The 15,961-nt window shown below is 52.3% G+C and overlaps 2 protein-coding genes and 1 pseudogene across 2 annotated transcripts in view; all 3 read left to right on the top strand.

Annotated features, from left to right (window-relative positions):
- LOC139000266 (immunoglobulin superfamily member 1-like) overlaps positions 1–3,243 on the top strand; it is a 33,909-nt gene extending 30,666 nt beyond the window's left edge. Inside the window, exons 18-22 of the mRNA XM_070402518.1 lie at positions 547–605; positions 765–800; positions 965–1,252; positions 1,398–1,700; positions 3,050–3,243. Of these exons, the coding sequence (XP_070258619.1) occupies positions 547–605; positions 765–800; positions 965–1,252; positions 1,398–1,700; positions 3,050–3,243 (880 nt within the window). The remainder of the gene's footprint in view (positions 1–546; positions 606–764; positions 801–964; positions 1,253–1,397; positions 1,701–3,049) is intronic.
- A 461-nt stretch (positions 3,244–3,704) lies between these two features.
- Positions 3,705–7,473, top strand: LOC139000265 (leukocyte immunoglobulin-like receptor subfamily A member 4; annotated as a pseudogene).
- A 3,015-nt stretch (positions 7,474–10,488) lies between these two features.
- Positions 10,489–15,675, top strand: LOC139000263 (leukocyte immunoglobulin-like receptor subfamily A member 6). Its single transcript, XM_070402517.1, has 7 exons — positions 10,489–10,570; positions 10,692–10,727; positions 10,891–11,175; positions 11,321–11,623; positions 12,319–12,606; positions 13,055–13,354; positions 15,554–15,675. The coding sequence occupies exons 1-7, from the start codon at positions 10,537–10,539 to the stop codon at positions 15,673–15,675; spliced, it is 1,368 nt and encodes a 455-aa protein (XP_070258618.1). The 5' UTR covers positions 10,489–10,536.
- Positions 15,676–15,961: the final 286 nt, after the last annotated feature.

Genomic DNA, 15,961 nt, shown 5'->3' with positions numbered 1-15,961 from the left:
CTTAAATAAAAGGTGCTAGGCTTTATAACTCACTGAAGAAACAAATGTGCATCAAACCACAGGGTGGCACCAATACTTACCCTGAATAATGAACATGAAAAAGGCAGGAAACACAAAGGTGGGCAGGGATGGGAACCCACCAGGACCCTTGAACCAGGGAAAGTCGAGGAAATGCTGAGGACCCTGGGAAACTGCTCAGCAGAGTCTTTGATAAATGAGCTCCCTCAAGAGCCGTGGTCGGGTGTCCCATTGGGCTGTTCAGAGACAGACTCTCAGGGGCTGAGTCAGGACCAGAACCTGGGTCCCGCCATATCTGAGTAGGAGTCAGACCAGCAGACAGAAGAGACCCTGAGGCTCAGACACTGCTGACCAGCCTCCTGAAACCTGGACTCCCTGTGAGCACTCATTCTGGGGAGATGAGGAGCCAGGCTCAGGGCGGGGCTTACCTTGCTGGGGGCGTGTTAACCCCAAAGGGTTGCAACAGCCTTTAACTCGTCACATCCTGTGACACTCTTTTCTGCAGGCTCAGGCTTCCTCCATCTGCAGAGCAGGAGCCCTCAGAGCAGACGCAATGATGTCCATCCTCTCTGTTCTTCTCTGCCTCGGTCAGTTGTGGACACGGGGAGGGGGAGAAGGAGGGGCAGTTGCATCCTCTTGTTCGTGGGGAACCTCAGGCTCTGGCAGCTCGAGTGGACGGGGCCCTGATGGGAGGGGAATCAGCTCAGACATCCAGGTGCAAATCTCTCACCGACACTCTCTTCCAGGGCTGAGTCTGGGCCAGAGGATCCACATGCAGGCAGGTGAGTCCTCCCCAGGCTCCATGTCCCTCCTCTTCCTTCACCCCTGGGGCTCAGGAGGGAGCACAGAGGTGCTGGTTGAGGTGATAAGAGAGGAGGTTCTAGCACTAAGCTAGGAAATGAAGGAGGGGAAGGTCTTGGTAATGCAGCCTCTGATTTCCTTCCAGGGACCCTCCTCAAACCCACCCTCTGGGCTGAGCCAGCCTCCGTGATGTCCTGGGGGAGCCCCGTGACCATCTGGTGTCAGGGGACTTTGGAGACCCAGCAGTTCTGTTTTGAGAAAGAGGGAAGCACATCGCCCTGGTGCAGAGCGAAACCACTAGATCCGATGGACAAGGGCATGTTCAGTATCACAAACCTGACAGAGGGTGGTTCTGGGGTATATCGCTGTTACTATTACAGCCCTGCTGGCTGGTCAGAGCTCAGTGACCCCCTGGAGCTGGTGGTGATGTCAGGTGAGAGGACACTCAGGGGACTCAGCCACAGGCTCCGCCCTCAGGAAGGGGGTCTGCTCTCAGGGTGTCTCCCTCTCACAGCCCAGCCCTGAGGGACATTAGGGAGGTGTGAGCCCATGTAACACGCTGCCTCCTCCTTTCCTAGGAACCTACAGCAAACCCAGGCTCTCAGCCCTGCCCAGCCCTGTGGTGACCTCAGGAGGGAACGTGACCCTCCAGTGTGGCTCATGGCAGGGATTTGACAGGTTTATTCTGACTAAAGAAGGAGATCACAGGCTCTCCTGGGCCCTGGTCTCACAGACACACCTCAGTGGGCAGTTCCAGGCCCTGTTCCCTGTGGGCCCAGTGAATTCCAGCCACAGGTGGACGTTCAGATGCTACGGCTGTTACAGGGACAAGCCCCACGTGTGCTCACAACCCACTGACCCCCTGGAGCTCCTGGTCTCAGGTAAGTCACATTATTATTCCTTCCATTGATTCTGGCACCAAACTGGGGTGTTATTAGGGTCATTACTTTGAGTGGAGCCCTAGTGAGAGGGTGAGGTCAGGGCATCACAAGGGCTCCTGGGCCAGAGACACAGAGAGAGAGACAGTGAGACCAGGAGGGTAGGCCAGGAGCAGGGTTTTGTGGGAGGAGTTGCCCCAGTAATTCTCATCTGGTCCCCCCAGGTGAGTCTGGGAAGCCCTCCCTCCTGAGCCAGCAGGGCCCCATCATGGCCTCTGGACAGAGCCTGACCCTCCAGTGTCGCTCTGATGTCTGCTATGACAGATTTGCTCTGTCCAAAGAGTGAGGATGGAACGTCCCCCAGAGCCTTTTCCTGCAGCTCCAGGCTGGGCTCTCTCAGGCCCACTTCCTCTTAACACTCAGAGAGGCTGACAGGGGTGCGGGTACATATGCTAGAGTAGGAACAACCTTTTCTTTGAGTGTTTGGCCCAGTTACCCCTCTAGACATCCTGGTGGCAGGTGAGGAGCCTGTGGGTTCACTCAGGGACCCAGACTTTGCACAGTACCTGCTGGGGGTCTCGGGTGGTGAGGCCAGAATGACAGTGCAGGCCCCAGGGAGGGAGAGAGACAGAGAGAGACAGGGGGTGGGAGGGGAGTTGGGAGACTCAGAGAAACGGAGACAGACAGAGAGGAGGGTCCTCAAAGAGAGGCCTGGTGACTCTCAGGTCAGAACAAGGTAGGCAACCCACCCTTATGGCTCAGAGGTTGAACTTCAACCTATAAACCAGAAGGTTGCAGTTCAATTCCAGTTGAGGTTGCATGCCCAGGTTGCCAGCTCAATCCCCAGGTAGGGGACATGCATGAGGAAGATGATCATATCTTCTTTCTCATTATTGATGTTTCTATCACTCTGTCTCTCTCCTTTCCTCTCTGAAACCGATCTATATTATAAAAGGCCAGTGGCCATAATGCCCTGGAGGTGCATTGATGGGTCTTGCAGGGCAGCGGGTCTGGGGTTCCGCTGGCGGGTTTGGGGTCTCGTGTGATTTCACACACTGGGCCTCTAGTACAGGGGTGGGCAAACTTTTTGACTCGAGGGCCACAATGGGTTCTTAAACTGGACTGGCGGGCTGGAACAAAAGCATGAAGGGAGTGTTTGTGTGAACTAATATAAATTCAAAGTAAATATCATTACATAAAAGGGTACGGTCTTTTTTTTTTTTTCAGTTTTATTCATTTCAAACAGGCCAGATCCGGCCCGCGGGCCGTAGTTTGCCCACGGCTGCTCTAGTATGTATATATTTAAAGCACAAGGTGGGCAGGCATCCCTCACCCCCCCTCCCTCTCTCTAGGACACCTGCCTGACAGACCCTCCCTCTCGGTGCAGCCAGGCCCCAGGGTGGCCTCAGAAGAGAACGTGACCAGGCTGTGTCAGTCACAGAGCCCGAGGGACACGTTCCTTCTGTCCAAGGAGGGGGCAGCCGATATCCCCTGTGTCATAGATCAATGCACAGAGCTGGACAGTTCCAGGCAGAGTTCTCCATGAGCCCTGTGACCTCAGTCCACGGGGGCACCTACAGGTGCTACAGTTCCCCCAGCCCCTCCCCTTACCTGCTGTGACTCCCCAGTGAGCCCCTGGAACTCCTGGTCTCAGATGAGTGTCCCCTGACCCTGTCCTTTCTAATTTCAGTCATTGAGGGTCCTGACCCCAGGAGAGGTGAGGCTAGGATGCAAGAAATACAGTTAGAGTAACTTGGGCTGAGCTGTGTGATGAGGTGGGGAAGGCCTTTGTAATGCAGCCTCTTGTTTTCTCCAGGGCCCTTCCCCAAACCCACCCTCTGGGCTGAGCCAGGCCCTGTGATCCCCTGGGGAAGACCCCTGACCATCTCCTGTCAGGGGACCCCAGGGGCCTTGGAGTACCGTCTGGATAAAGAGGGAAGCCCAGCACCGTGGAAAAGAAAGAAGCCACTGAAGCCTGGGGACAAGGTGATGTTCTCCATCACACACATGACAGACCGTGATGCTGGGATATTTCGCTGTTACTATCTTAGCCCTGATGTCTGGTCAGAGCCCAGTGACCCCCTGGAGCTGGTGGTGACAGGTGAGAGGACACTCAGGGGTCCCAGCCAAAGGCTCAGCCCTCAGGAAGGGGGTCTGCTCTCAGGGTGTCTCTTACTCAGGTGCCCAGCCCTGGGGGACATGAGGGAGGTCTGAGCCCTTTAACAGGCTGCCTCCTCCTCTCCTAGGATCCTATGGAAAACCCAGCCTCTCAGCCCTGCCCAGCCCTGTCGTGACCTCAGGAGGGAACGTGACCCTCCAGTGTGGCTCAGGGCATGGATTTGACAGGTTCATTCTGACTAAGGAAGGAGATGACAGGCTCTACAGGACTCTGGACTCACAGCCACAACCCAGGGGGCAGTCCGCAGCTCTGTTCCCTGAGGGCCCTGTGACCCCCAGCAACAGACGGGCGTTCAGATGCTATGGCTGCTACAGGAATAGGCCCCAGGTGTGCTCACACCCCAGTGATGACCTGTTGCTCCTGGTCTCAGGTAAGGCTCACTATGGTCCCTTCCATTGATTCAGGCAACAAATACTGGGGTGTTCCTAGGGTCATTAATTTGAGTGCAGCCCCATATGAAAGGGTGAGGGGAGCACAAGGACTCCTGGGCAAGAGTCACAGAGAAAGACAGTGAGACCTGATGTCCAGGCCAGGAGAATGGGGTTATGGGAGGAGCAGCCCCTGTAATTCATATGTGGTCTCCCCAGGTAAGTCGGGGAAGCCCTCCCTCCTGACCCAGCAGGGCCCCATTGTGGCTTCTGGACAGAGCCTGACCCTCCAGTGTCGCTTTGATGTCGGCTATGACAGATTCGCTCTGCACAAGGAGGGGGGACGGGACCTCCCCAGAGCTTTGTCCTGCAGCCCCAGGCTGGGCTCTCTCAGGCCACTTCCCCCCTGGACACTGAGAGAGGCTGACACTGGGGGCGGTACATATCCTAGAGTAGGAAGAACCTTTTCTTTAAGTAGTTGGCCTCCCAGTGACCCCCTGGACATCCTAGTGGCAGTTGAGGAGCCAGTGGGTTCAGTCAGGGACCAGACTCTGCACAGGCCCTGCTGGGGTCTCAGGGGATGAGGACAGAATGAAAGTGCAGGCCCCCAGGGAGGGAGAGAAACAGGGGGTGGGAGGGGAAAGTGAGACTCAGAGAAACAGAGACAGACAGGAGGGTCTTCAGAGAGAGGCCTGGTGACTCTCAGGGCAGAACAAGGTGGGCAGGCAGCCCTCACCTTCCCTCCCTCTCTCTAGGACACCTGCCTGACTGGCTCACCCTCTTGGTGCAGCCAGGCCCCAGGGTGGCCTCAGGAGAGAACGTGACCCTGCTGTGTCAGTCATGGAGCTAGAGGGACACATTCATTCTGTCCAAGGAGGGGGCACCCAATGTCCCCCTGCATCTGATATCAAAGCACCGAGCTCAACAGTTCCAGGCAGAGTTCTCCATGAGCCCTGTGACATCAGCCCACAGGGGCACCTACAGGTGCTACAGCTCACACAGCTCCTCCCCCTTCCTGCTGTCACTCTCCAGTGAGCCCCTGGAGCTCCTGGTCTCAGGTGAGGGGCAGGGATTTGACAGGTTCATTCTGACTAAGGAAGGAGATCACAGGCTCTCCTGGGCCCTGGACTCACAGACACAGCACAATGGGTGGCTGCAGGCCCTCTTCCCTGTGGGCCTCGTAATTCCCAGCCACAGGGGGACATTCAGATGCTATGGCTGTTACCAGAACAAGCCTCAGGTGTGGTCATACCCCAGTGACCCCTTGGAACTCCTATTCTCAGGTGAGTCCCATTATTGTCCCTTCCACTGATTCAGGCACCAAATACTGGGGTGTTATTAGAGTCATTAATTTGAGTGGAGCCCCATGTGAGAGGGTGAGGGGAGCACAAGGACTTTTGGGCCAGAGATCCAGAGAGAGAGAGAGAGAGAGAGAGAGAGAGAGAGAGAGAGAGAGACCTGTGGACCAGGTTAGGAGAATAGGGTTATGGGAGAAGCAGTCTCTGTAATTCACATCTGTTCTTCCCTGGTGAATCTGAAAAGTCCTCCCCCCCTGACCCATCAGGGCCCCATCATGGTCTCTGGACAGAGCCTGACCCTCCAGTGTCACTCTGATGTCTCCTATGACACATTCGCTCTGTCCAAGGAGGGGGAACGGGACCTTCCCCAGAGCATGATTCCACTGGACACTGCTGTAGTGAGAAGTGTCCCCACCTGTGGGCACCACTCTGCAAGGCCCTGTGCCCCCTGGAGGCCTCCAGGCTGTCAGTGCTCACCTGAGTCTCAAGGGGGACCATGGACAACTCATGAGGAACCAGGGGATTCCTGCCCAGACTCTATGTGAAATTCATGGCTGCTCTCTACATTTAAAAACACACACAACTGTATTGTTGAGAGTATTACAGATGCCCCGCACCCCTTTTTTTCTTCCTTAACCCTTCTCCACCTGGTTCCCTTCCTGTTCTTCCTAGGCCCTCACCACGCTATTCTCTGTGTCCATGGGTTATGAGTACATGCATGTAAATTCATTGGTTAATCTCTTCCCGCCACTGCCCCTGTCCCTCTGAGATCCATCAGTCTGTTCCATGTTTCTATGCCTCTAGTTCAATTCTCTATTCTTCACTTCATTTTGTTCATTAGATTCCACATATAAGATTCCACATGTAAGATCACGTGATATCTGTGTTTCTGTCACTAGCTTACTTCGCTGAGCATTATAACCTCTGACATATTTTGCACACACCTCTCTATTATTGCTTTTTCTATGAAAACTTTTAAGCAATAGTTACTTACACATATAAATTTAAGGTTCAAACATTTAGGACTTAAACGAGGTAACTCTACTCGAACTGTCTTACAAAAGATGCTTCGAAGGTGTTGTGTATTTTTTTCCCAGATGCATTTACCAGTTGTATTCATAAAACTGAACCCACCCTTAGCTCCAGAATTGCCCAAGGTCTACATAAATGCATGTCTGTATATCTGAAACCAACCCATAAATAATTGGTCCTGAGCTTTTGCTTAAATATAAGCTCTTACATCCAGATGAGGTAGCTTCCATGGTTCAGAATCACACAATGAGCAGAGAGATTGAAATAACTCATTGTTTCCTGCAATGAGAGACCATATGTCTCCCCAGTCCTGAATTCTCCAGGCAAAGCCAGTCTGTGCTCCAAAGCGACTCAGAGAAGAATCCATGAAAGAAGACAGAACCCTTCTCCAGCAGAGAAAGGGTTTGTGGAGGGACTGGTAGCAGTTAGGTCATGAAAAAGGGGGATACTAATGGGCACGCTGGGCTTGAGTGGCATCAACGCCTCACAAAGCCTGTCTGGTTTCTGGTTGTCAGGAGCAGCCGACACCACCAGCCCATCACAGAACAACTCATACCCCAAGAGTGGTGAGTAGGAGACACTCTTCAGTTATTGGGTTGAGCATAGACGATCCTGTCCTGTCCAGGGGAGGTGAGAGCCCTGGTGGACATCCAGGGTCCTGGGTGAGTTTGTCCTGCTCTGACCTCTATGACCTCTTTGCCCATAATTCCCAGGCTCCCAGGCCCAAGACTACACCGTGGAGAATTCCATCCGGTTGGGTATGGCTGGATTGGTCTTGGTGGTGCTCGGGGTGCTGCTATTTTGGTCTCGAAACAGCCAGAAACAGATCCAGGATGCAGCCAGGACGTGAACAAAGAGGGAACAATGCTCCGTTCAGTGAGGGGCAGCCTTTGGAATGAATCTCAAGTGCCCAGAATGTTCTGGAAGATAACATGGGACATATGCTGAGGGACCTGTGTGAGGGTCCTTGCAGGTGGAAGAGTCATCGCTCATGTGCAAAGACAAGGTCTGGACCTTCTGCCCTTGGACTGTGGCCCTTTCCGTCCCGACCACTGTCTCCTCGTCCTTATGGATTTCTCCCCGCTGGTCCTTTCCCCTTTGCCCTTTAATATAATAATTTTGGTGTTTATAAAATTCTTCACTAACAATTTACCCCTTCAGTGTACTTTTACCATATCCATTGGCCTTTTTTTTATTTGTAAAGAAGAGCTGGTGTACAATAAAGTCAGTTCTCATCTGTTTCTTCCACTTGACATGAACTATGAAGACACATGTTTCATGTGTGTATTCATGCACCTGACACTGCGTGTTCTCTCTGCTTCTCTGAAAAAATAGCTGCCCACTGGCCCGTAGGTGTAGCCAATATCATCGTCACCTCATTCTTCCTGAAACAACACACATGGCCCTTCTCTTTCTATTCCCGTACATCTGCCAGCACTTCTGTCTGGGAGAAATCTGCCCCCTCAGCTTTAGTCCTGACAATATTTAAGTCCTCCTTGTATGTCCCTGGTAGCTTTCAAGATGCAATGTAGGTCCTGGAGAGCGTCAGGGGAAGGGAGTCCAAGTAAATGTGTTCACAGGCCCATTAAGAGGAACACCTGGGACTCCAGAAACCCTCTGTCTCACTCAACCACAATCATCACAGGTTTTTACAACCAAAAGTTATGGGGACTTCTCTTCCCAGCACTGTAACCCTGGGCTGGGGGTTCTGGGACGCCTCACAACTGAGCGAGGACCTTCACAACCAAGAATCCCCCCCCCCAGTGTTTAACCACCACACATGGGTATGGGACCACCCCATTTTCCTCCCCCCGTCTCTATCACTCTCTATGTGGCTTCTGTATATACTCGGTTATAAAACTTCTGTTGGGCTAGATTTCAGGCAGTTCTGCATGATGGATGTTCTGTAGTTTAGTTGTAATTTGATGTGGTTGTGGGAGGTTCCAATGACCATGCTTACACAACCATCTTGACCAGAACTCTATTCTCATGCATGTAAAGTTTTCAATTTCACTCACTCTGTCTGGTATTCTACAAAATTTTCTCCATGTTGTCTTCCAATTTTGTTATTGTAGCTTCAGCTGTACCTTTTCCTGGGTGAAAACAAAATATTTGAGAGTGTTAAATCAAATCATGTTTTTATTTTTATTCCTTTTTACCTCTATGTTGTTTAAGTAATGCCTTTCCAAAATTCTCCACACTTTTATCATATAAGCCCTGGGGTTGTTCCAATAATTCAATTTTCGCCTTCATTGTTTCTGACATTTCAACAATCTTTGATTAAAATTTGTTTCTTATATTCCTAGTGTTCTGTTGTCTCATATATTATTATGTGCATTAAAGACTCTGTAGGCAGCCTTTCTTAGCATTATTTTTCATAGTTAGAGTACTTGTTGACATCTATTCCTTGTAGATGCTCACACCTGATTCTCCACAGAGTTACTCCCATGGCTCATCTGATGTCAGAATCTGAAGGGGATGGAGAGTTGTAGCATCCACTCTCCCAAACTCAGCTTTTGACTGTGATGTGCCCAGCAGGGATGGCTCCAATGTGAGCCTCACACTCACACCTGGACAGACACTCCTGTTGGACTAGGCTGGATTGAATTTGTTACACACACACACACACACTCGGCTCAGTGCTGATCCTGGGCTGGGTCAGTGCATAGAGATGCCTCAATGCTCATCCTCAAGCATGAGAAATGGGGCAACCCACCTATCACCTTGTGCCCGATCCCCTCACTGCCTATGACGACCCTGGGGTCCCTCTCCTGTCCACACGGAGGTGGAGAACTCCTCACAGATGACCACTTGTGGTCACCAGTGGCCACTCGCTTTGATCCCTTTTATTTTTTGTGGTTCCCTCTCTGTTTGGGGAACTCTCATTTCACTTCTGCTGCATTGAGTGTGGCTGCATTTTTTAGAAATATTATTTCTCAGTAGTAGGAACAGATGAGGGCTCTTCAGGGGACACACCCATCCCTCATTTTGACTGTGAAGTGAGACACATTGATCCTCTTATGTCTCATCCCACACATCTTAATCAGGTCTGCAAGTTATCAAGGGCTGATCTCGCCCACAGCCCAGACACCACTGATCCCACAACAGTCTGAGAATTTGGCTTCATGCCTATGTGATTCACACCAGGAATCCGAAGTGCAGAGATTGGCTGGTGCTGCTCAAGGTCACACAGAACAGGAATGATAGTGAAATATTTAAATATGAGCTTTGTCCCCAACATCAGAGCACTGGACCCCTTATTGACCCCAAAAGCTGAAGAGAGGAGGACAGGATGAGGGGACAGCTCTGCTTAAGGAACAAGGATCCCTGTGGAGGCAGGAATGAGCCATATCTTATTTCCAGGAAACTGGGGTGGATGCCATTGCAAGGAAAAGGAGAAGTCCATGGAGGGGGTGTGATAGAGAGAAAGCTACAATCTGGGGCCATAGAAGGGACCTGTTTCCTTCCCTTATTTTTTCTGTGTTTCCCCCCAGTGCTCACTATCACAGTGACATCACCCTGAGCTGCACAGTTAAAAGGTGAACTTGTCCCTGCTGATCTGAGCTCGGCGGACCACAGGGACCCACGTCTTCCTGAAGCCTCTGCAGGGCCTGGGTGGCACTGTCCATGGTGAGGATGACAGGGAGGTGCTGATGGACGGGCTGAGGAGGAAGGAGTCCCCGTGGGGGAGGCTCTGACAGGGAAGGACGTGCCCGGGGTCACCTCACCTGTGAGGGGCATCTCAGGCGGGAGGCTCTGGGTCTATTTGCTACTTCACCATGAAAATGAGAGCCAGGCTGCTAGAGAGAGGCTGTGCCCTCGCCTGTAGGCTACTGGTGTGACAACCCCATGACAGGCAGGGCCAGCCACCAAGTGACCACCACCCGTGCATCTGTCTGTCCACCCTACTAGCACCGTGGCCTCCTCCATCTGTTCAGCTGAGACCTCCAGGAGAAGACGCCATGACCCCCACCCTCACGGCCCTGCTCTGCCTCGGTGAGATGTGAGGGGGGAAGGGAGCCCTGGTCTGTCAGGACCCCAGGACTCAGGAGGCTCATGGGGAGGAGGGTGCTGCTCAGGATTGGGGGACAAATCTCTCACAGGGACTCTCTTCCAGGGCTGAGTGTGGGCCTCAGGACCCCAGTGCAGGCAGGTGAGTCTCCCCAGGATTCCCAGGTCCCTCTCACGGGGGACAAGGGGATACAGCCTGTGCATCTGGAGATAGAGAACAGTGGTTCTGGGTTAATGGATGTGGGGCATCTTAGGAATGTGGGGGTGGGTAATGCCTTCTAACCCAGCCTCTGGTTTCCTTCCAGGGCCCCTCCCCAAACCTACTGTCTGGGCTGAGCCAGGTTCTGTGATCCCCCCGGGGAACCCCATAACCATCTGGTGTCAGGGGACCCTGAAGGGCCAAGAGTTCTATCTGTATAAAGAGAGAAGACCAGCACCATGGAAAATAGAGAAGCCACAGGAGTCCGGAGACAAGGCCAAGTTCTCCATCACACACATGACAGCGCATGATGCTGGGATATATCACTGTTACTATTACAGTCCTTCGGGCTGGTCAGAGAGCAGTGACTTCCTGGAGCTGGTGGTGACAGGTGAGAGGACACTCAGAGGTCCCAGCCTCAGGCTCTGCCCTCAGGAAGGGGGTGTGCTCTCAGGGTGTCTCCCTCTCACAGCCCAGCCCTGGGGACCATGAGGGAGGTGTGAGCCCATTTAACACACTGCCTCCTCCTCTCCTAGGATCCTACAGCAAACCCAGCCTCTCAGCCCTGCCCAGCCCTGTCCTGACCTCAGGAGGGAACGTGACCCTCCAGTGTGGCTCAGGGCAGGGATTTGACAGGTTCATTCTGACTAAGGAAGGAAATCACAGGCTCTCCTGGACCCTGGACTCTCAGAGACAGCCCAGTGGGTGGTCCCAGGCCCTGTTCCCTGTGGGCCCCGTGACCCCCAGCCACAGGTGGAGGTTCAGATGCTATGGCTGCTACAGGAACAGACCCCAGGTGTGGTCACAACCCAGTGAACCCCTGGAGCTCCTGGTCTCAGGTAAGTCCCATTATTGCCCCACCCGTGGATTTAGGCTCCAGATACATTATTGGCATCTTTGCTGGGAAGAGACCCCGCTGTGAGAGGATGAGGTAGGGAGTACAGGGGCCACTGGGCCAAAGACACAGAGAGAGACAGTGAGTCCTGGGTGCCAGGACAGGAGGAGGGGGTTTATGGGAGGAGCAGCCCAAGCTCCTTCCCAAGGGGGCATCAGGGCCCTGTGGGTGGGGATGGATCCTGAAGAGACTCAGAGTCCACCCCTCACCCTGCCCCTTGCTGTCCCTGCTGTGTTGGGAGTGGATAATGAGGAAGAACCCTCAGCTCCAGATGAGATGTGGACAGGCCCCTGCAGAGGAGGAGCCCAGACACGAAGCTGGTGTCCTTCTGGGGGCTTGGGGCTTGGGCAACGTGAGGACAGCACAGGAAATCCACAGTCCTGGATCCCAGTCCCAGACCGGCCCCGTCCAGGCTGGGTGACCTGGGGCACGTGGTTAACCTCTCTGACCCTCAGAAATGGGTGGAGGGGTCAGCAATCCCTGGTGCATGACTGCTGTGAGGTGAGAGGAGATGAGTGACAGACCCCAGCATGTGCCTCACACACAGTAGGTGCTCATTAAATGGCATCCTTTCCTCATTCATGACATCATGAGGGGATGAGGGCTCCCCAGGACCTTTCGTACCTGATTCCTTTCCAGGAGACGTCCCCAAACCCTCCATCTGGGCTGACCCAGGCCCCATTGTCACCAACGGGAGCCCTGTGACCATCTGGTGTCAGGGGTCTCTGCAGGCGAGTGCCTACGTTCTGTATAAAGAGAGGGGCTCTGAGCCCTTGGATACGAGGAACCCACAGGACTCCAGCAACAAGGCCGGTTTCCTCATTGGAGCCACGACTTCACACAATGCAGGGCTGTACCAGTGTGCATATTACACCACTGGGAACATACTCTCAGAGAGGAGTGACCCCCTGCTCCTGGTGGTGACAGGTAAGGGAGACACTGGGTCCCCTCCCTACTGTGGTCTCCAGGTCACAGGCAGAGAAACTAAAGAGTGGCCTCAGGGGACCTCACCCCTCACAGAACACACCTGGGGCATGAGGGTGACGGTCCCTTTAACACAGACCCTTTCTCCTCCCTCAGGAGTGGACGGTGCACCCTCCCTCTCAGCCCAGCCGAGCCCTGTAGTGGCCTCAGGAGGGAACGTGTCCCTCTCCTGTAGCTCATGGTTCTCATGGGGCCCTTTCCATCTGCTGAAGGAGGGAGAGGGTGAGAAAGGTGTTAAAAGGAGATAAGAGACACCCCACCCCCTCAGGGGGACAGAGGAGCAGGGATGGGTTCACAGACAGAGTCTCTGGAGGACAAGGTCCCTCAGGTCAGGGTCATGGATGTGAGGGAAAAGGTGGCTCCCCACACATCACAACCTTCCTCCCACCAGGAATGTACAGGAAACCCTCCCTCTCAGCCCAGCCGGGACCCTCAGTGCCCTGGGGAGCGACGGTGACCCTGCAGTGTGGGTCTGAGGTCTGGTTGGACACCTTCCACCTGCACAGGGAGGGGTCACTGGACCCTCCCCAGCACCTTCGTCTACAGAACACGTCTGCACCCTCTCAGGCCAACTTCACCCTCAGTCCTGTGGCCTCAGGCCTCCAGGGGACCTACTGGTGCTATGGTTCAAACAGCACCTCCCCCTACCTGCTCTCACAGCCCAGTGACCCCCTGCAGCTGGTGGTTTCAGGTGAGGAGCCCTGACCCCATCCTTTCTGTGCTCAGTCAGCTCAGGGCACTGTCCCTAGGAGTGTTGGTGACAGTAAAAAACAAGGGGGTGGAAGAGGTTCCACAGAGCAGGTCCAGCCCAGGAGAGAGTAGAGACAGACAGGACCTCCCTCTCCTGAACCCATGTCTGATCTTCAGCAGAGATGAAGGGTAGGGAGGGCGAGTGAGATGTGAGTGAAATGAGCAGGAATGTGATTAGACTGAGCAGAGAACACAGACCCCCACCACTCACCTCCTGACGTCTTCATCTCAGAATCTGGGTCCCTGCAGTTCCAGCCCCCACTGGACACTTCCCTATAGAGAGAAGCATCCTGCCTGTGGGCACCACACTGCATGGCCCCCTGTGCTCACCTGGAGGACTCCAGGCTCTCAGTGCTCACCTGAGAACAAGGAGGGACCATGCAGCCTCCTGGGGCCTCCTGCCCAGACTCTGTGCATTCCCCTCTGCTCACTGTCTCTGTGCACACGGGTCTATTATGGCTCTTTTTAGAGAAACTTCAGGCAACACTTCAGTCTATAACCTCACAATTTAACTTACATTATATGGAGTCCAGATAGAAAGATAAACATTCTATTCTTCTTTTCATTGGGAGCAGATTAAATTCAGACATTTTTTTAATGGAGAATAACTTCTTGTTTATATAAAGTCTTCTTTCACACAGTTTCAAATGAGGTTTATGCATGAACCTTAGAAGCATGTGACAGCTATTTGTAAAATTGTGTAAATGCCCAGCCCACCCAGAGAATTGCACCTCTAATGTTGTAACTTGTGAGTAAGCGGTGTGATTCCTGCACATTTTCCAAATGGTAGTAAGTGCACATAGGAAAGCTCTTGGCTTGGGCATATTTATCTCATGACCTGGTAGCTTCCCACAGTCTCTCTCCCTGTGGACTGTTTTTCAGTTGATCCCTCCAACATGCTGATAAAATTATAATCCCCACCAGGCCAGGAAAATTTCACTTCTTTATTTTCATTTGCATACCTATTTTTCTCACTCCACACCTAATACAATGAAATGAGGGATTAAAATGTTCCAGAGTTTTCCCTCTGGAAAACAGCTTACTTCACACCCAACCTTATTTCAAGGCAAATCCATTAAGAATTCTACATTTTGAAACGTAGAATTCTACAGATTGAAAGCCCAATTGGCCGTTTTGTTCTAATCCCTTCTTCTGTTTCATTAGGGTTTGCTAGGGAATGTTCTCTTTTCCTGACAGACACACATCTCCTCCTAATTATCCTTTCTCTGACTTTTAACCACATGACACATATTACAAAGGCTTCTTGGTGTCACCCACTTGGATATTAACCCAACCGAGTAAGCTGATCATCCATGTGCATTTCTGAATTGTGGAGCTGATATTTTGAGTTATTGCATGGGTCACTGTAATGAGGAACAATCCATAATTTCTGTTTACATCATGGGATTTATATAAAAATGGGGTAAGAGATTGACCTAATTTCCTACTTTTGGTGCCCACTAAATATTGAAATTAGGTGGATTTTCTCTGTGACTTAAATTTGAACCAGAACTGTGGACTTCCTTGGTTTTGACCTTAGTTGTCTTTTGAGTTAAAAAACAAAATTACATGATTAACATTTACATACCCATATTTTTCATTTGCAAAATATATCTACCACTCTAGGTATTTGTTATTGTAAATAAAGTGAGTTAATAAAATAATCAATTGACAAACAACTTCGGTGAAGATGAACATAGCAGACCCATGAGAGCAGGGGACTGGGCAGGGTGGGGTGAAGGAGACCCAGCCCAGACTTTCACCCCTTCATGCTCCTGAGATTCAAGAGCCCCTGACACCAACTCCTCATCCATGGAACCTGGGTCCCCAGCTGTTGAGAAGGTGGGATCTCTCAGCGGTAGAGGAATAAGCTCATGGGGTCTTGATCCACAGACTGAACACAGAACACACAGCTCATTGTTATTTCTGAATTGAGACCATTTCTTACTCATCCTCAGTTCTTGGGCACAGCTAACGCTTATCACGGTGAGTCAGAGCATGTGCTGAGTTCAGACATCAGAGGGACACTGATGTCAAGGGGAAGTGGGAGCCCAGGTTGAACATCAAAATCCTAGAGATTTGAGTCTACCCTGACCTCTGAGACTTCTTTGCCCACAATTCTTATTTCTCCATCCCCAAGACTACACAGTGGAGAATCTCATCCGGATCGTTGTGGCTGGCTTAATCCTGGTGGTCATCGGGGTGCTGCTATTTGAGGCTCGATACAACCCCATAAGGACCCTCGATGCAGCCAGCATGTGAAAACAGAGGGAACAAGGCACCGTTCAGAGTGGGGGAGCCTTGGAGCCCATCTGAAGATCCCAGGAGGTGCTGAATGAAAGTGGGGGCCATAGTTGGGGAATCTGTCTGTTGAGAATGTCCAGGGAAGTAGCAGTGGTAGGTGAGGTTTAGATGTAGGAGAACGTGGGCCATGTCCCTTTAGAAGACGCCTCCTCCATCCACCTGGGTGCTCTCCCTCCCTCACTGTCCTTGCTGACTCTCCTTCACTGCTCTTCTGTTCTCACCCTGTGAAGTGAGGGTCGGTCCC

This window comes from Myotis yumanensis, unplaced genomic scaffold (genome assembly GCF_028538775.1).
Source record: "Myotis yumanensis isolate MYYU_CA2020_CCGP unplaced genomic scaffold, mMyoYum1.0.hap1 SCAF_23, whole genome shotgun sequence".
NCBI lineage: Eukaryota > Metazoa > Chordata > Mammalia > Chiroptera > Vespertilionidae > Myotis > Myotis yumanensis.
The sequence above is the reverse complement of the archived record's forward strand: the minus strand, read 5'-3'. Positions and strand labels throughout refer to the sequence as shown.